Source organism: Halichoerus grypus, chromosome 6 (assembly GCF_964656455.1).
Source record: "Halichoerus grypus chromosome 6, mHalGry1.hap1.1, whole genome shotgun sequence".
NCBI classification, from domain to species: Eukaryota; Metazoa; Chordata; class Mammalia; order Carnivora; family Phocidae; genus Halichoerus; species Halichoerus grypus.
In genome coordinates, this window is record NC_135717.1 from 140,271 (window position 1) to 160,829 (window position 20,559).

General features: G+C 56.3%; 1 protein-coding gene across 1 annotated transcript in view; it reads left to right on the forward strand.

Annotated features, from left to right (window-relative positions):
* Positions 1-11: 11 nt before the first annotated feature.
* FAM20C (FAM20C golgi associated secretory pathway kinase) overlaps positions 12-20,559 on the forward strand; it is a 46,460-nt gene continuing 25,912 nt past the window's right edge. The window contains exons 1-3 of the mRNA XM_036103189.2: positions 12-1,390; positions 3,231-3,409; positions 12,094-12,172. Of these exons, the coding sequence (XP_035959082.2) occupies positions 783-1,390; positions 3,231-3,409; positions 12,094-12,172 (866 nt within the window). The 5' untranslated portion in view covers positions 12-782. The remainder of the gene's footprint in view (positions 1,391-3,230; positions 3,410-12,093; positions 12,173-20,559) is intronic.

Below are 20,559 nucleotides of genomic sequence, written 5' to 3' on the forward strand. Positions count from 1 at the left end.
GACTCGCGGGGCTGCGTCTCCGCCAATCTGCGGGCGCTGACGCGGGGGGCGGCTCCGCGGCTCTCCGATATCTGCCGGCCCGGGCGCGGGGCGCCGAGAGGCTCGGCCGCGCGGGCGCTGCGCTCCGGGGACGGCCGCTGCACCTGCCCGGGGACCTCCCCGGCCGCTCCGTGCGCCCCCAACCCCGTACCCGCCCCCTCCTTGTCCCCGCGGCCCTGCGCCCTGCTCCCCCTCCAGGTCCCCGCCTCCGGACCGCAGCGTGAGAGAGACGAGCCTTGCCCGAAGGAGCCGCCCCTTCTCCGCCTGGCCAGCCCGGCGCCTGGCGCGGCCCACGGAGCCGCGGAGGGGACTGCGCCGCGCCATCTCCACCGCCACCCCCAGGCCGCCGCGCCCTGGCCTAGATGGGCCGCAGCGTCGGGCCCCTGCGCGCCGGATGAGCGCAGAGACCACAAGCCGGCCGCTGAGTGCGCGGGGCCTCACCCGGCTGCGCACCCAGCTCCGCGGACGAGGGCCGCTAGGCCCGGCCGCTGAGGGCGCGGCCACTCCGGAGAGGCGAGAGGGAACGGCCCCGAGATGGCCCGGCGAGCGGGCTCTTTGGCGGTGGGCGCCCTACACGTGGTGCGGGCCGGGGAACAGCCCTGGAGCTGGTAGCTGTCCGACGCCAGATGGACCTTGACCTGGGCCTCGGCACTGCGTTCGCGCCAAGCCAAGACTAGCTGGGCACGGGCGGAGCGCGCTCTAGGAGGTCGCCCGGAGCCCAGGCCGCGCTCGCCGGCGCGGCCATGAAGATGATCCTGGTGCGCAGGTTCCGCGTGCTCATCCTGATGGTGTTCCTGGTGGCCTGCGCGCTGCACATCGTGCTGGACTTGCTGCCCAAACTGGAGCGGCGCGCCGTGCGGCCCTCGGGGGAACCCGGTTGCTCGTGCGCGCAACCCGCGGTCGAGGCGGCGGCGCCTGGCTGGGCCAAGGCGCGGGGCCGCCCCGGGGAGCCCCCGGCCGCCTCGTCCGCGGCCGGCGACGCGGGCTGGCCCAACAAACACACGCTGCGTATCCTGCAGGACTTTAGCTCCGACCCTTCCTCCAACCTCACATCCCACTCGCTGGAGAAACTGCTGGCCGCAGCCGAACCGGCCGAAGGCGCCTCGCAGGGGCAGGAACCCGGCAGTCCCCGGCCCCGCGATCCCGCGCACCGGCCGCTGCTCCGAGATCCCGGGCCCCGTCGGTCGGCGCCGCCCCCTGGCCCGAGCGGGGACAGCTCTCTCCTGGCTAGGCTGTTTGAACACCCACTCTACCAGGTGTCGGTTCCACCGCTGACGGAGGACGACGTCCTCTTCAATGTGAACAGCGACATCAGGTTCAACCCCAAGGCGGCAGCTGAGAATCCTGCCTGGTGAGTGAGGCGAGAGGCAGCTCAGGGTGGGTGCTGCCAGGCCCCGGACCCTCAAGCAGCCGTCAACCTGTGCTCCCCTTCCCAGGAGATGCCCTTGCACACCCCAGGCATTGTTTAAAGAGGCCCAGGGGCTCGGGAACCCCCAGGGGGCATGGACCCCCCATGGCAGAGTTCCCAACCCCCACGCCCCCTCCTCCGAGGGCAGCTTCGTGAGGCAGGAGAGGATGCTGCCCCTTGCTCAGGGCCTTTGTCTCCAGAATGACTGCCTCCTTGAGAAGGGCTGCTGGGTGGTTTGGGAGCTCCTCCCTGGGGAGTCGGGGGAGGGTCAGTGCTGACTCCATAGGACAGCAGTGCTGGCCCGTGAGGTCCTGGTCGCTGGCTCCGGAAACTAAGTCCGGCGCTGCATGCACCAGCCGGCAGAGGAGTGAATGGGAGAGCCTGCCCCTGACCTTTCCCTGGGGAGCTGCTGGCCACCGAGCTTTCAGATCCCCGGCGACATTTCTCCAGTGGACACGTCAGGAAAGTCTGCAGAAGCCTAATGAGCCTTGTAAGCCAGTCGCTGAGAACAAAATTAGCAGAGGGGCGTGCTGGCCCCAGTGAGGCGTAACAAAAGGGTTCTCCCAGCTGGGGTGCAAACAGCAGCTGCCTTGGAACGCTGCCAGCTCTGTTGGGTGACAGCTTCATAAAAGGTGAGAAGCATCCTCAGGAGCATCTCCTTAAGCTGTCCCGGTTTAAACCCTTCCCCCCAGGCCCTCCACAGCCACACAGTTCAGAATAAGCAGATTCTGCAGCCTGGAGTAGTGAAATATTAACTAGCAGCAAGGCCAGAATAAATAGCTACCCAAGCAACTCAGGGGGAAGCCAGCTTCCCAAAACATCTTATACAAACCCTTTCTACCCTGAAATTTGACTAGGCCCAGGCTTTTCTGTCAAAATACACCACGGTGTTTGGTGGCATCTGAGCTTTGTCTGCTGGCCAGGTTCAAGGAAATGCTCAGAAACTTGAGAATCAGAGCAGTGGCCCAGGCTTGGGGCTCTTCACAGGAAGGACAGAGCCCAGGACTGGTGGTCAGTGATGTGGCCCTGGTGGGACAGGGCTTGGGGCCAGAAGGGCCTCATTTGCAGGTGTATTAGAGCTAAGACAAATTCCACTTTCCCTCCAGCCCAGCAGCAGATAGGCTCTGTCCTCCCGCAGACTGGCCCCTTGACTCCGGAGATGTAAGGACAGGCCACATGGGCAGCAGGTCCTCACATTGGGCCTCAGCAGGAGTGAGTGCCTGCCTCTTTCCTCTCTCCCCACCCAGGACTGCTCTCATTAAAATCAAATTTAGCTTCTTGCATCATTTCTACCCTTGGTTGTTGGAACCAAAGCAGAGTGCCCAGGGAAGGTTTCTGACAGGCAGGGTGTGTCTCTGATGTGCACACAGTTTGTGGTCAAAGAAGGCTCGCTTGTCTGTCCCCAGGAAGAGCTGACAGCCTCTCATACCCCAAGCTGACATCACACTTGCTGGGCTGTTTTCGTGACCCCAGGACAGACTCGGTAAGGCCTGGCACTGAAGTTCTGGGCTTGATCTTGATTTAGTTATAGCTGTCTGGGCGTCTCCTGAGGGAAAGTAAGAATTACAGTTTAGATATGTTATTAGTTGGTACAACAACAGCCACAGAAAAAGTAGGGATGTCCGCAAAGTCCTGTTTGGGCAGAGGCATCTTTGAACAAATCTGCATTTGTTTGGATCCAAAGTTAAAACCTTGGCATTGGCACCGACTCACCCGTATTCATCCAGGATCTTACCACTCTGTTCTTTCCCTGCTGACTCCGGGTCCCCTTCATTTTCTGTAGGCCACGTGAAGGCACTGAAAATGAAGAATTCTTGCCCACGGGGGAGGTGGCAGTGGACTCCTACCCCAACTGGCTTAAGTTCCACATCGGCATTAACCGGTACGAGCTCTACTCCAGACATAACCCAGCGATCGAAGCCCTCCTGCGTGACCTCGGTGCCCAGAAGATAACCAGTGTCGGTACGTGCCCTCCCCGAGCTTTCCGATGGGGTCAGGTGTGCTGGGGGCTGGCTTTCCTTTGCAGGAAAGCTGGGAAGCCGTTGCTCCTTGCTGGAACATCGCTTCCTGGAGTGATTGGTAAGGGCAGCCTTCTAGAGGGACAAGCCTGCAGGGCCTCGAAGGGAGAGGAGGGACACCTTCGATGCCGTCAGTGGTTCAGGGGCTACGGCCTGCTTTCGCAAGGCTAGCGGGGGGGGGGGGGGGGGTTGCTGCACAGCCATTCCTGTTGCATTCTGCTTACCCACCTGAGGAGGGGCACTTTCCAGGCTACAGTGTAAAGAAGGGGCATGCGCCCCTGATGGCCGGGGCTCCTCCCTCAGCACAGCAGGGAGACCCAGGGCAGAGCTCAGAGACCAGCTCTGCCCCAGAGCTCTGCCAGGTGCTCCTGCCATTTCCTGTGCCCAGGGAGTGACCAGGGCTCAGCTCTGTCTCGGGTGGAGGCCCACATGCTTAGTAATTCAGAGGCAACATCATTGAGTACTTTGGGATCTGCTGAATTTCAGGACAAAAAAAGGCATCCAATTACTGATTTCAGGGAAATGTGTCAGCAGCAGTTTCTGAGCATGGAGGTTTGCTGCCACTGTTCCCAGGCCTGGAGGCCATTGTGAAGGTCCGCATTAGTCACTGGTAGCTCCAGGAGGCGGTGAGGGATGGGCTGAGGCCCTGGGGTGGAAAAAACAGTCCTGGGGGCTTTGCAGGAAGCTAGCCTGGGGACACACAGCTGGGAAGGGGTGGAGGGAAGCCAGTCGGGGGCAACATGAGTGCAGGTCCCCACCCTGTGCTATGGAGTAGGCAGTTCCAGACACTGTCTTCTCGGTGTTCCCCTAAGCAACACTGAGGCTGAAAGGGGCCCAGTATCCTGGGGATCCGTCCAGTTGCTGATACAAGGGAGTGAGGCTGACAAGTGGGTTTTCCAGAGGTCTTTAAGGACTGTTTTTGGCTCTTTCTGCCCAGTACTGAGCTGTTTGCTGGGCATCTGCCTTGCTGCGTAGCTTTTCTCTAGCATGTGATTGCTCACCTTCGTGAAAGGGATCGCACAGGAAAAAGCTGGTGTTTCTTCTCTTAGCTGCCTGCACAGGGGGCGTCTGAGGACCTCCCCAGGCCCCAGCCCGGCCTCAGCCCTCCCCGTGAGAAGCTCAGCCTCCTCCTGCCCCTCGCAGGTGTCAGAGGCGTCAGGTGGTGCTGGGAAGCAGTCTGTGTGCACGACAGAGATTGTCCTGTGGACAGCCACGTCCGGGGTGCCCCTTTCGCTCCTGAGAGTAGACGAGGCCATTAAAGAAGCATCCAGGGCCTTGACCGACTCGTTCACCCATTCAGTAGATTTCCTCGGACATCTCCTGCACTTCAGGCCCCTTTCTGGGTAGTGGCTTGAGGATGAATGAACCTCAACAAGGTTCTGCTGCAGCTGACCTGAGAGGCCCGGGAGCGGGGGGCAGGAAACGGATACACAATGAGGAAGAATAAATGCTTGGAACACTATTCACATAGAATCTAGGAGGGTTTAGAAAGGAGGTGACCTCCATCTAGAGGGAGGGATATGGCGCACCTTCGATGAGAAAAGACGTCTGACCAGGGGCTTAAATGAAGTGTAGGCATTTGTCATAAAAGGGGGCATGGAGGGCTGGGCTTTCTGGGAAAATGAGAACAATGTTTTAAAAATTAGAAATGGTTTTAGGGAAGTACAATGTTAAGAGATCCTGCTTTGCTGCTGTCCGTGGCACCCCTCTCTGCCTCGGTTTCCCCATCTGTCAAATGGAATTGTGGCTGCTCAGGTACATTGCATGTGTTCTGATAAGATGGTGCATATGACCAAGCTTGTAAATATTAACCAGTTTTTTGCAGGGTCACTTGTGCTTGCAGGGTCCCCACTCAAGTGCAGGGTCTGGGGTGGAGGAAGGGCTGCTGGGATTTCAAAGGCTGGCCAAGCTCGCCATATCCCTCAGGGAACAAACGGCCTCCAGCTCTCCCCAGACAGCCACTTTGTGCAGAGGACAGGGCCCAGCAGCTCGGGGAGCAGCTACAGAGAGAAGACCGGTGGCTGGGGCTCGCAGGCACATTGCCCACCCTAGGCATCCTCCCCTCTCTGTTCCCCCAGGGGCCTGGCCCTCCCACCCACTTTGGTCTGACTGCCCGGGGCAGGGGTGCCTAGCTTGCCTGAGCACGGTGGACCGAGCCTGTGCCTGGGGATCCCACCCCAGGGTTCTGGCATGGTCATGCCTGGTGGTGTGAGTGGGAATGAGTCCTCGCACGTCTGTCTCCGGTGGGCCATCCGTGCTGCCGTCACCCACTCCCAGACCGCTGTGGCCGAGCTGGTCCTTCCCAGTCCCTGTGAGCTGGTCCTTCCCAGTCCCTGTGCAGCACCCAATCAGTGTGGGAAGGTTGCCTGATGCATCTGGTGTGTGGTGTGAGTCTGGCCCTGGCGTGACTCTGGGCAAGTGGATTAATCTCTAGTGCTCTGGGTTCTCATGTGGGTTCTAGAAAGAAGGTTCTAACCTAGGGCCTATAATCTCTGGCTTGCCAATCTGAAATCCAAATGTAATTTGTTCAGCAAAATCTGACTCAACCTGAACTTATATGGGAGCAAAACCTAAATTGACAAAGCTATTTATAAATCCTTATTTTTCTCACTTGGAGCGAATATTCACATGTTCCTCTGAGGAAATTATGGGGTTCTGCCCAGACCCATTTGGGCTGTTACATAATATGTGGGATATACACATTACCTGTGCCTTTTGTCATCTGAAATTTTTGAAATCCATGAGTACTTCTGTCTTCAGAGATTTTAATGAAGGGCTTGGACCTGTGAAACCTATATCTTGGGCTATTGAGAGGCTTCAGTGAGTAAATAAGAGAAAGGTAAAAACAGGGCCTAAGCAGGGTCCCTGCTCTAGGTGTCTGTGTGGGGGGAGGGTTTCAGGGGCAGGCCAGAGCCTCCTTGACCACAGCAACCTGTGCGGGACAAGCCAGTGGAAGGCCTCAGCCGATGCTTGGCCCCACTGTCCGTGCTGCTCTGGTGAGCTCCCAGGTGAGTTCACGCCTGTGAAAAGGCCCTGGTCCACAGGGAGCCACAGGAGAGGGGCTGGCCCTGGGCCAGGCTGCAGGCATCCCTTGGAGATGCGTGCTTTCCGGGCTGCGTCTGCCCCCACATCCAGCTGGATGTTTTGACTGAGAACCCAAGCCCTGGTGGGCCCTTGGCTTAGCAGAGCCAGCTGGGCAGGTTTGGAAATGGAGGCCCCAGCTAAGAACTGTCTGTAGGCAGCCCTGTGCCTAGCAGTGCTGTGACCCAGAGCTGGACAGCTTTGAAGGCCTCGTGGAGAGCCCTGGATGGCAGCCCCTTTATAGGAGCCCAGGCCTACCTCAGGGTCAAGACTCAGCCGTGCCATCCTCCTGAGCATGAAATGGGAGAGAGACAAAGAAGTCACACTGACCCACAGTGGTGGTGTAAGGAAGTGTCTAAGTTTCAAGAGCTGGAGATCCAACCCACTTCCAACACCCGTTCTGTAAACAGGGAAACTGAGGCCTCCAAGACGCGGGGGAGGGTGTCTTACAAGTCCCTGCTCCCAGATCTCTGTCCCCTAGCTGTCCAGCTGTGGTGGTCCCTTTAATCTTCAAGGTGTGCATCCACTATTAAATGTGAGCCCAGAAACATTGTTGGAATGGGGAACAGTTCCTGCAAGGTTCCCAGAGCTTCCTGTCGGAAGAGTTCCATTAACTCTCCCCGTTCAGAACCACTTGATCCACTTCATGAAGCACGTGTGGCCTTCGGTACAGCTGCTGTGACCGACAGAGATGTATTTATAGCCAGGCTCCTGGCTGCTTGGTAACGGCCGTTCACTGCCTTTAAAGAGGCTCGGGACGTTATCTACCTCTATTCAGCTTGAAATCAGGCGTGCAACGCCTTCGGCTCGGGCCAGTGATAATTAAATTGCTATCGTGCACAATTATGGATGCAACGAATAAATGACACAATTAACTGCTCTGTACTTGGAATTGCTTAAAAAGGAAAAGAAGTCACACTACCGTGGAGAGGGTTCAGACAGCCTCTGGCTGAAAGACGCCACCATTACTCCATCCAGATTGGGACACACCTGTGGTGGGGGCCCGAACACAGGAGAACCACTCCGCAGGACCCAAGTCCTGGGCGCTAATTGATCTAGCTAGGATCCAGGACTAATTGGCTTCCAGGAACAAAGGCTGCGGCTGGGGCAGCCCAGGGTGGGCAGCTGCCTGAGGGCCTGGGGGCCGCCCTGTCTAATTGGTCAGAGGTGGGCTCCTTGGGAAGGCAGTTCCAGCCCCAGAGAGGTCACAGTCCCCCTCCCGCCCTGCGTGGTTGCAGTGGGTCCCAGTCTCCAGGTCCTGGCTCTCCGACCTGGAGACTGACAACTGAAAATGCTCGATTCACCCGGAGCACCTTAGGTCATCTGGGAGGAAGGACGCAGACCACCCAGAAGGAAGATTGCAGGCAAGGCACCACAGAAGGTGGCAAATTGCTGAGCCCCTCCTCAGTTTTCCTTCCAGCCGTCTGATCCAAGATCAAGGACAAAAGCCCAGGCAAATGCCCCGGCACCTGCTTTCTCCATCTTGAGCAGACAACATTTGGGGCTCCAGAATCCACAGGCATGTATTCCAATGGTGTTCCTTCTAGTCCAGGGTGTGCTGGTTTCCAGCTGGGGAAGGGCTGTACTTTCTCTTTTAAGTCAATTTAATTATCATAATAAAAAACCCTGGGCGTGCGTGTGAGGGACTGAAGTTTGGTAGAGGCCTGCCAAGGTCTCACAGCAAGTGGGGCAGGAGGACCCTGGCCCTTAGAGCCTCCTCCAGCCCCTCACTCAAAGCAGCCCCCTCAATACCAGCCCCGGGTCGCCCACTGATGACAGACAGGTGGACACGCACCATGCTGCTCTCCCTTGATGCCCAAGGGCAGGAAAAGGGGCTCTGCATGGCACCCAGGGGTCTAGGACACTGGTTAGATCCCACTCCTGCCAGGGAGGGAGGCGTGTGGGGTGGGCAGGGAAGAAGAGCTGACCTAAGTGCTCCTGGCGTCACATCCCTCAGATCTGAGCCATCCTGGGCCCTAAAGCAAGGCAGTGGCTGGGAAAGTATTCACACCACTTGCCTGACCATGATCCCTAAGGACAAACATGGATCCCAAGTCCCAGAGGCCGCCCCTGGCGGTGCCTTGCACATGGGTGTGTTTGTGTGGGCCAGCGATCTCTTCAGTAGAATTAGTTCCTTTAAAAGTCAGGAGGTGGCTCACCAAAATATGGGTTGGGGGTTCGTGTTAGAAATGGGGAACCTGGCGCTGCTGACCCTGGTTTCCACGGGAAACAAATTGCTGAGTGACCCAGGTCACTTGTCCCTGCTAGCCCTGAGGTGTGTGACACAGGATGAGCTAAAGGCAGAGCCCAGCGTCTTGTGTGTCCCACCACTCACGCCTCCTCGGTGTGGCGGTGTTGGGGTCCCTGGCCAGACGGCACCCCTTTTCCTTTCGGGGCTGTCTCTCTCCTCCCAGGGAGGATCCTTCCTAGGAGGGTCCTAAGAAATGCAGTTCCTGTTCTGGTTCTTCTGAGGGGAGCTGTGTTCTGGGGAAAGACAGCAAAACCCCACAGTGTCCAAGTGTCTTAGTGGTCATGGAATTTATAGCATCCACGACCATTAGAATAAAGTATAGGGTGTTCTATCAGTGTATATTAGCATGTATAATTACTGATGCGTGTCATTAATGATCACTAGTCAATGCTAATTAATACCATATATTAATGCATAGCTGGGGGATATGGCTCTCGAGGGAGAGCAGGAAAGACAGAGCCGACATCCGTGGACTGAATGGTGGGACACGCCTGTCGGCGGCGAGCTGGGGAGGGGAGCGTGTATACAGAGGGGCCATCACTGGGGCTTGAGCGAGCCAAGCTACCAGTTAGGTGCCCTCGTGGGTCAGTGATTTGATGACTATAATAAGGCCCAGATTTGGGTGGGGCCGTGGAGATGGAGAGAAGGTGGCCGATGGGGCTTGTTCAGGGTGTCTTCTGGGGACGTGGCCACTGGCCTTAGCCTGTCCTCTAGCCCACGGTGGGCTCACTGCTCAGTCAGGTGCCCCTCAGGGCTGAGGTTGGCCAGGTTTTGACAGACCTCTGTCCCCTGAGAAACATGGAGACCCAACCAGGTGAGGGCATGTCCACCGCCTCTCACATGGGGCCCTTACTGCACACCTGGGCTTCTCTCGGAAGTTTGCCTCTGCTCCCACCGCCTCTCTCCCCCACACGGGGGCAAGATTCCTCAAGTCTGGCTTCAGGAAGAAACCCCAAACTCACACCCTCCTTCTCGAGGCCTGGTTAGTGTCCCGGCTCTGCCACTGAGGCCCTCAGCCCCGACCACCTCCCCAGGCTCACGTGCAGCGGCAGAGCAGGGCCACCCACTCCAAGCACAGACTTGTGGGGGCATCCGCCTCTCACCCATCCCAGACGAACACTTGGCCTCTGCCATGACTTCAGGCAGTTTGCATGTGCGTTTTTGCAGACGATACCTGATTTTCAAGCAGAATTCCAAGTGTCTTCCAGCTGTCCACTCCAGCTCGGCAGAGTGAATGGTGGACCCTGGTGGGAAGGTACATGTCCCCAGACAAGAGAAAGGTGGTGCCCAGGACAGTTAGCAAAAGCCTGGCCTTTCCAGAGTTCTTAGTCACCTGGAGAGTCTAAGGCCCATTAATTTCTAGTTACTTGCTTGGTCTGTAGAGAGGAGCTAGTAGTGCAGTGGAAAACACAGGTCAGCAGCGCATTGAGATTCACTTCCAGAACAAGAATGACTAAACCGGCCAGATTTGCATAATAATTTATTATTCAAGAAAACCAGGATTACAGGCCCTGGAAAGAGCTGATGTGCTGTCCCCGATTGGCCTGGGAAGGAATAATTAAATCCAGTAACCCCAGTTATTACATGGAAATGGGGATATCGAATGGGGCTTAATCGGGCCACTAATTTTCTTAATGATCACTTCTGTTTTCATCTTATTAAAAATGTAATAAATGTTCATTGTTGAAATTTAGAAAGCACAGATAAGGGAAAAAAGGAAATTGAAATCATCTGTGGTTCTACTCTTGGGGGGTAAGCACTGGGCTGTAGCTTATCTGTGCATCCAGATTTTCCCACGCACTTACATACACACCTTCCAAAGAAGGCAGCTCACAGAGTGTAAATGCTTCATGAGCTGCTTTGCTTAATAATAAAATAATGAGCAGTTTGCTGCGTCATTAGAGAGTCTTTGGTACCTAGTATTCCCTCACGTGGGATTACCGTGCATTGTGCTTCTGCCCCCAGGATTGGGCATTTTTAGGTTATTTCCAATGTTTTGGAGGGAAGTGGAATTAGGCGGGGGGTTTGTTTTCCTGCGAAGGGCTCAGGCTGGGAGAGCGTCAGACAGACCCAAGTCACACACTGGTCTGGGGGAACTGTGCCTTCAGCTCCACCTCCTGGACCCCAAGACCAGGGCGCTCCCAAGGCAGCCAGGCTGTCCCGGCCACAGATGTTGCAGAGGAAGGAACGAGCAAGTGGCTGGGTTGGGAACCCAGGAGTGGGGCTGGGCCTGGGCCCTTACAGAGGCCATGAGAGCCACCGAAGACATTCAGGGAACTCAGAACTCCTGGTTCTTCTTCACACTCCTGTGGCAGTCTGCCGTCTTGAATGTGCCACGGGCCCTGCGCCGTTCTAGGTGCTCCACGAGCATTACCCACTTGATGGCAATAGCAGCCCTGCTTTGTAACGTGATGTGGTCGACCTATAGCACTGCACTGTCCTTATTTGTCCTGACCTTCACCACAGCCCCATGAAGGAGGCTGGGCAGGCATCCGTGCCCCAACTAACACAGGGGGAAACCAAGATGAGGGAGAGTGGAGGTTCCTTCTAGGGCACCCGGCCATAGGAAGCTGAGCGGAGACTCCAGCCTCAGGGCTCCTCCATGCCAAAGCCCCCGAGTATGGTGCCCCTCTAATGTGGTGCACCCCCGGTATGGAGCACCTCCAGTATGGTGCACCCCCAGCGTGCTGCCCCTCGAGTACGGCACCCCTCAGTCATCCCTGCTCACCTGGCCTTGATCTTCACTTCCATGCACGTTCCTCCCCATTCATCCACTGCTCCAACTGGAATCCAAGAGTCAACCTAGGTTCCTCTCTTCCCTCCACACCCCACACCTACTCCACTAAATGGTTCCTTGGACCCCCTGATATTTCATTAATTCTTCCATTTTCCCCATCTCTGCCATCCAAGCCACCACCATCTGCTATGACTGCCTTAGCCTGCTTCCCCTGGCTTCCACCTTCCATACTTGTAGCCAGCCCCCTAGGCCCTGGGGGACAGCATCTACCTGGTTCCTGGCTATTCTGCTGCCCAGGGCTGACCACTCCCTCCCTGTGGGAGGGTCAGACTGTCTGAGAGATTCTGCCCCCAGCCCCAGCACCTAAATATCAGGTGGGAGTGTTTATCAGCATCATTGCTGGAAACCCCAGACTTTCCAGGCAGAATGGGCACCCTCAGCCACATCGAGGGCCCAGGTGGGGCCATGGGACCAGAGTGGGAGCTGGCCTCACTTGCCCACAGAGGGAGGAGTCTGAGGGCAGCAAGTGACCCCGTGTCTCTTTCCCTCTTCCTTGCAGCCATGAAGTCGGGGGGCACGCAGCTCAAGCTCATCATGACGTTCCAGAATTATGGGCAAGCACTGTTCAAACCCATGAAGTAAGTGCCGGGGGCTGGTTGGGACTGGGTGTCAGGGGCAGAGATGGGTCTGTGCTAGAGTGTACAGGCACCATATTTCTGGTGGAAAATGCAGTGTTTCCTCCCAGAGGTGTTTTGGGGTGAACTGTGGGTGACCACACTGGGCTTTCTCCCCATCAAGGCAAGCGAGCAACACAGGGGTCCTGCACCCTCACCTCCTCTCTCTGGCCTCCGCAGTCCTCCCCCTCCCCACCTTCATCCAGTGGCAGATCATTCCTACCCCAGCGAGCATAAGTGGTTTTTTTGTTTGTTTGTTTGTTTTAAAGATTTTATTTATTTATTTGACAGAGAGAGACACAGCAAGAGAGGGAACACAAGCAGGGGGAGTGGGAGAGGGAGAAGCAGGCTCCCTGCAGAGCAGGGAGCCCGATGCGGGGCTCGATCCCAGGACCCTGGGATCATGACCTGAGCTGAAGGCAGACGCTTAACGACTGAGCCACCCAGGCGCCCCAGCGAGCATAAGTGTTTTAAACAAGGAACCCAGATATGGACACCAAAGAATGCTCCTAAAGGAGGTGACTTTTGCCTCTCCTGCACGGCTCAGGGATCAGCAGACTTTTTCTATAAAGGGCCAGCTGATAGGTATTTTAAGTTTTGTAGGCCATATGGTCTGTGTCTTAGCTACTCAGGTCTGCTGTCCTAGCCCAAAAGCAGCCAAACAAAATTTAAGTGAACAGGCATGGCTGTCTGTCAGTAAAGCTTTATTTATAAAACTAGCAGTGGACTGGATTGACCACCCCCACCCACTGTAGTTTCCTGTTGCATAAAATAGAAACCATGCTACCAGAATAAATATTAAGGCATTCATTGGCATATGAAAATTTGTGGGATGGTGGAGAAGGGATATTTGAAAGCCAGGATGACCCAAGAAAATTCACGGGGAACATCCATGTTTTTGATGTCCACTCTGATGATGCTGGGTCTTGGGTAACCCATTTGGTCCAAGGTTGCTCCTCCATCTCCTGTTAGCCCCCACAAGGCCATTTGTGCACTGGCAAGACAGAGTTCATTGCATTTAAAGTGTGGGTTGCAGCCCCAAGTGCCCACGAGGACCGTGCAAGTTGTGTGGGCTGATGCTGGTGGTTGGGGGCAGGCGGGTTGCACGCTGCCAGGCATGGGCTCCACCGGAAGGGGCAGCTGCCTTGTGCTCGCCAGATCTTGGCCATCTGTCCTGATGTCCAATTTTCAGGATAAGCTAGAAGTACGACTATCTTTTCCTACTTAATTTTCAAATTTCAAAAATGATGGTAACTAATTGAGAAGCATTCCAAATACCTTGGAGGCCAAACAGAATACAGCTGCTAGTTTGTAACTTGTGACCGAAGGTATGATTTTGTGTTCAGGGTATTTCTGGGCCTCTTGCTCCCTTTCCTTGGGACAGATGTCCCGCCAGGGGTTTCCCTGAGGATCCACTTGGCCTGTCTGTGGTCTGGGGCTGCCCGGAGCAGGTGGGGCTGAGAACGTTATTCACACAGGCAAGATGAAGGACGACACCAGGACAGGGTGAAAGCCTGGGGCTGCAGGGATCTGGTGCAAATGCCCCCCGCCGAGGCTGGTGAAGCCACCCCTGTTGCTGTCAGGGGTCCACGGGCACAGGCACCTCCTTCCCTGGGCCTGTGCAGAAAGGGAAGTTCGCATCTCCTTCAGGAGAATCGGGATAGGAAAGGGGGCTGCAGTGGGCTTGCCTGTCTCAGGAAGAGGGCTGGATGCAGGAGTGTGGACAACCAGTGTGGTTCATGCAGCCCCCGACTCAGGAGGGATGACTGGGGAGGGGTCCACACAGCTGGAGGGTATGCAGCCTGGGGGCGTGTGAGCGCTCCCCGTGCAACATTCTGAAAGGAAATGAGGCCTGGGATGGGCACGGGCTCCTCGTGGAACTTTCCAGCCTCCTTGGGCTTCTTCGTGGTTTTGGCCCCTCTGTTGAGGGGAGACAGTTGAGAGGTGCGGCCTCTCACAGGGGAGCTGAGGCAGAAGGGCTACTTGCAGTCCCTCGATGCCACGAGGGTGCTCTTCCCGCCCCTCCGTGGGCTTACCTGTGTGAACGCCTGCCGAGGGGATGCCCGGCGTGGGTTGTAAGAGCAGCAGTACTGGTAACGTTGCCTGAGAGGCTGCCGTGTGCAAGCGCTGCCGCCCCAGCCTTTCAGGACCGGGCTCTGTGCCCAGGGTTCACACAGCTGCTGCTCCGTCCTCAAAACGCCTCCGGGGGTTACGGGAAATATTAGCACTCTTGCTGCGGTTCTGCCACATAAAGATGAGGAAGCCAGGGCTCAGGGAAGTAGCGGAGATTGCCCAAGTTTGAGCCCAAAGTCCAGGGTGCCTGCTTCCCCCTCCCCCCCCACTGCCCCGGCCTCTCCCCCTTCACCTCTACCCAGCCTCCCCCCACCAGCCACCGCCCCGGCCGGGCCGGCTTCAGCAGCCACGGTGGGGGCACCACCCGTGGTCATGGGAGCAGCTGAGTGCACAGATCTGGCACGGTGGGACAGCCAGGCTCCTGGGTCCCTGGAAGGCTCACTTCTCTCCTGAACTCTCCGTCCCCAGCCCCTTTATAGCAGGACGAATGCCTGGCCCTGCCTCTCCAGGGCTGAGAATCTCTAGGCAGCTGGGGAGACTGAGGCCAGAAAGGGCAAGCACATGCTCATGGCCTGCCAGCTAGACTGCCAGAGCCAGGGCCATGGTCGGTGTCCTGAGGTCAGCCAGGCTCCAGCGTGCAGCGTGTTCCTGGGCAGCCGACCCCCACTGGGCAGAGTGGACACACCTTGGGGGTTTACAGGCTGTCCCTGTTGTCCCTCTTGCAGCTTCTGCTGGACTGGATCCAGGCATTCCTTGGCACCCTCTGCTGACCATGTCCTGAGTCTGGTATTGATTGGGGTCCTGTGGCCAGCAGCTTTCACTCCCCTGAGGACCCCGGGGCCCGGGCCCAGGACATGAGGAGGCTGCACGTGCCATTCCCATCCCCCGGTGCCTGTGGTCTGAATATGAAAGCAGCTGTGGTTTGTGACCATAGCATTAAAAAATTAAAATCCATGATTAATAGTTCTTTTTAAGAAAAACTTTTTTCTATGACCTCCTAATAGCTTTGTAAGTTGTCAGTAGAAGATTCTGAATTAGTTAGATGGTAGTACTTTTCCTCCAAGATCTTGAAGGATAGAAGTTCAGAGGTTCTAGAAGAGGAATGGCCAGTGAGATGAGGGGTTGAAGCCTGGGGGACCTGCTGAGTGCGATTTGTGTGCAGTGGGGGTGACTCCTTGAAGTTTAATGGTTAGATATTTTTAAAAGTCACTGGAAAACATATGCCTAGCACATTAGTCCGCAAGTTTCTGGACATTCTTGCTTTAGGGTTAAAGTAAGAAAAATCTCTAACAGCTTCATCAAGATGTAATTCACATATCCTACAGTTCACCCACTTAAAGCCTACGACTCAGTAGCTTTTACTATATTCACAGAAGTGCACATCCATCACCACCACCCATGTGACAGCCTTTTGGGGTCTCCAGAAAGGGCCCTGTCCAATGTTGCCATCACTCTCCAATTCCCCCTGGACCACGCTCTAGGCCTGGACCACCACCAAGCCATCTTCTGTCTCTATGGATTTACCCACTCTGGAATTTCATATAAATACGCTATGATATATGTTCTTTGTAACTCGCCTCTTTCACTGAACATCACGTACTCTGGGTTCATCCACGTTGTGGCAGGTGTTCAGCGCTCCACTCCTTTTTACTGCCAGGTGATATTGCATGGTGTGGATAGGCCATACGTTATTTATACTTCCACCAGTTAATGGGCGCTGGGGTTATCTCCACTCCGGGGCTGTTATGAATAATGCTGCAATGAACATTCATGTACAGGTTTTTGGGTCGACATGTGTTTACATTTCTTTTGGGTCTATACCTAGGACTGGAATTGCTGGAATCTGGTAATAACTGAACTTAACTGTTTGAGGGGCTGCCAGACTGTTTTCCACAGGGGCTGCACCACTTACATCCCTGGCCCGCACCTGTTTGATTCTGGGCCCCCTGCGGGTGTGAAGTGGTGTCTCCTTGTGGTTTTGACCTGCATTTTTCTAATCACTAATGATGTTGAGTAACTTTTGATGTCCTTCTTGGCCATTTGTGTATCTTCTTCAGAGAAATGCCTCTTCAGATCTGCCATTTTTTAGTTGGGTTGTCTTTTTGTTAGTAGTTGTAAGAGTTCTTTATGCATTTTGCACACAAGACCCTCATCATATACGTGGGGTCCTTTGAAGCATGAGTTTTTTATTTTGAGGGTGTCCAGTGCAGGTGATGTGTGTGGCCAAAGTTTGCAAGTGCTGGTGTACCCACAGAGCCGGCAGGCCTGGCATGGCCACAGGCCCCAAGTTCCTCGAAGGCAGCCATGAGGAGCTGGTGGTCTAGCAACGTGGGGTGGAGTTGGTTGGACGTACCAAAGAGTATGGGCTCTTTGCAACAAGTTTCAGCTTGCTTCTTGAAAAGCGGCCTTCCAGGCAGGCCCAGGATAGCAGCTGTGACCACCTCCCGGCAGAAACATTCACAGCCATCCCACAAATGCTCACGGAGCCCCTGGGCCTGGTCTCGTGCCTCTGCAGACCCTGCTCTCTTGCTGCTCAGGTGGGACCGAGAGCCATGTGTGTTGCCTCAGGACTGCGGCCCCGGGAGCGGGGGCCGCACTCACCGTTGGCGCTCTCTCTGTGTGCACAGAGCGAACGAGGGGGTGGGCAGACGGTGGTAGACATGGGCATGTGAGCAGCTACACTCACCTTTGAGTATGACCAGGGCCGGCTAGTGCCTGGTGGGCAGCTGGAGAGCTTCTCAGAAGGGACCTCCAGCTGAGGCCTGAGGATGAGGTCCCATCACTCCAGGCCAGGGGACCCGAGGGATAAAAGGAGGTGAATGTTGGACTCCCTTCAGGGAGCGTCAGCCAGCTCGAAAGGCCGCCCCTGCTGCTGGCAGAGGGCTGCAGGTGGGGAGCGAGGGGAGAGCTTTATTGGGTGTCAGATGAGAGGTGACGGTATGGACTCAGGGTTAGGGTGACTTAAGGGTTCTACCTGGGGGCGGGGGGACAAGTGGCAGCCTGGAGCCTTGAGGAGAGGACGGGCCTGTATCGAGGGCCGCCTGCCGCTTTCTTGCCCTGTGATGCTCAGACCCCCTTGTCTTCTCTGGGCCTCGGTTTCCTTATGCAGTCAGAGGCTGGATTCCATGACACCAAGAGTCCCTCTCTTTCTTGGGAGGAAAGGGAGTTGATGCCCAGCATGAGCTGAGTGGTAGGTTTGTTTGGTGGGAGACCCAGGGAGTGACCTGCAGTTTCCTCCCCAGCGTTAATTTGGGCTCTATCTACAATGATTTCTGGGCACTCCGGGGTTTGGGGTTTTGACTTGCAAATATCACAGGGAAGATGAGTATTTGGTGTGGCTAAGGCAGGCCAGAAACGGAGTACAGATGCGCTTCTGCTGGGGTCACCCAGCGCCCGGTGAGGCCGGTGTGAGGGTCCTGTCATAACCAGCACTGCCGAGCGGCCCCTCAGCGTTGGAGGGGCAACAGTGAAGCAGACGCCAGGGGCTGAAACTCCTCCTGTGCCGTGTGGGGTTTGGGATTGAAAGTGTCCAGAGGCTGTGAGGAAGGGGAAATATCCTGACCACATGGTAGCTTTTCAGGGAAAACCGACTTCAGCAACAAGAATGACGATACTGATGGTTATGATTGCGGGTGCCCTACAGGTCTAGCCTTGCTTGGAAAAAAAAAGAGGAAAACGAGAAAAATCCCACAGGTCAGGCTCAACAAAGTCTGAGATGGGTCATTTTGAATCTGGCTTAATGACTGTCATCCGAGGCTTAGGGAGATCTAGGGGGAAGACAGAAGGTCTTCCAAGGGAAGCTCCCTAGGGCTGGCCTAAGGGTGGCCAGGGTTGAGGCCATGGCTGAGGAATCGGAGCCCTGCACCAAGCCCAGCACAAGGGTATCTCAGACACCCTAAGGGGGCCGCTATTACCCCACGGACCTCATCAGGGAGGAGCGGACCAAAGCTCAGGGTGGTCGGGGACATGCCCGAGGGCACCAAGGTCACCCAAGGTCACTGGCTGTCAGGAGGTGGGCCGTGCAGATAACTGACCTCGGTGCGGCCCGGCTGCCATGTGTTCCGCTCAGAGCTCAAGGCAGGCGTGCAGGGCGCAGGACCACAAGCGTCCCGATACTGTTCAAACGTAGTTACTTTCTTAATTCCACAGCTGATAATAACAGTTGCATTCTACACCTGCATATACACACCTGTATGAGTGTCCTGGGGCCGTAACAAAGCATCACAAACTGGGCAGTCTGAAACAACAGAAATTTATTCTCAGTTGTGGGGCCAGAAGCGTGAGCTCAGGGGTCAGGGCCACGCTCGCTCTGAGGGCTCCGGGGGAGGGTCCCTCCTGCCTCGTCCAGCTCCCGGTGGCGATGCTGGGCTGGTGACTGTGTCACCCCAACCTTTGCCTCCGTGGCCGCGTGGCCTCCTCCCTGCGTGCATGTCCACGTTCCCCTCTTCTGTGAGGACACCACCCCGCTCCAGCGTGACCTCCCCTTAACCATCACACCTGCAGAGTCCCTGCTTCCGAGTAAGCTCACGTTCACGGGGACCAGGGCTAGGACTCGGACGTACCTTTGGGGGCACAGTTCAACCCGTTAGAGCCCCCAGGTAAGACAAGGTCTCCATGTTCACCAACACCTCTTCTCAGCACTGGGGTTGACAAAGGTACTGAAGGCTCTTCATCAGTTCACCCTCCAACCCCCCAACCTCCTTCTCTGTGTGTTGAGAGATGAGATGAGGTCAAGAGCAAATATCCTAAGTATTGCTAAAATCCAATTCCTGCACACAGACAGCCCGACCTTGTTCTTTTGTGCGTGGAACCCTCTGCTCTTTTCCATGCCAGGCGCCTTGTGCTCAGAGCTGCGTCTGCAAGACGCCACTAGCTGTGGTTCAAGTCGTGTTCCGTTGTGTGAAGCATCCCAATTCATCTGCCCCCTCTCCTGTTGATGGGCATGCAGGTTGTTTCCAGTTTGGGGGTATTATTGATAAAGCTGCTGTGACCATTCTTGTACTTCGGGAAGTGGGATATACCCAGAGCGAAGTGTTTGGTCACAGGGTGGGGTGGTCATTGGCAGCAGTAGGTCCTGCGAGAGCTGTCCAAAGGCCATTCGGTGGTCTGTACTCAGCAGCCCAGGGTGAGGTTCCCAGGACGGAGCCTGGTACCTGGGCTCGATGCTGAAGCCCGTGCTTGCCGGGGGGCTGGCTGCACAGGGTCCTCACAGGCAGGGGAGAGGCTGCCCACGCAGCCTGGAGAGGTCACGGGTGGTGAATGTGCTGATCCCAAGGTCCCCTTGCCTCGGTGGGCAGGAGGCTCCCTGCTGCCTTGCTCCAGGCTGCTGGGTCTGGGAGAACCGCTGGATGGCGTCGAGGCCACCTGTGTCCGCAAATCTCCATGCGGTGCGGACACGCGCCAGTGGCGATTGTCCCCGTCGGGGAGTGGGCCCCACGTCTCCCACCATGTGCTTCTCTTCCCCCTTCCCTTTGTCTTCACATGGCTGCAGAAAGAATGTGTGTCCAAGGCTGCCATGCTGAGTTTTGACTTGCCCTCAAGAAGGCCATTTCCTCGTCTTTGTGTTTTGGGTTTTCAGTCTCTGCTCTGGCCAGCTCCAGAGCAGGTGACGGGGGGAGTTGATGGTTACGTGGCTTGCACCAAGTCATCTGACCTTTCCAACCACACGAGTAGACTTTATTTTTATTGCCAACTCTCCTTCAGGGAAGAAGAAACTGAGGATCCAGAGGGTTTAAGTATCAACAGAGAGTGGGCAGCCAGTCAGGGCTCCAGTCCAGTGCCTTGGACGCCAGGTCTTGGTCCTTCAGGCAGCATCAGGCTGAGGAAGGGCCATCTTGGGAGTCCTGGAGTCCACGTTGCTGGGACCCGGGTGTCTGCAGGGAGGCACCTGCCGATGGGGGTGCCTCTCAGCCTGCGGATTTCCAGAGGCACCACACATGGTGAAGAGGCCTCCATACTCGGATTTGTCTCCTGTCTGCTGTTCAGCTGTGTTGATGGTGCGTGGGGCAGGGCCTCCAGCCCAGCATGTCCCGTCTGCCTTGATTTCCCTGTTTTCCGCCGGCCCAAGCGTTGGCCCAGTGGCCAGGCTGCAGCTCAGCCTCATGTTCTGTGCATGCTGCAGAACCTGCAAACTGGCCATCTGCATTTGTTTCCTCTTGCAAAGAACAAAAACGTGTGTGTGTGTGTGAGAGAGAGAGAGAGAGAGAAACCATCTGCAAACAGCTGTTTGGGGCCCAGGAATTCCTAGCAGCTGAGATGCACACACAGAGGCAGCTGTA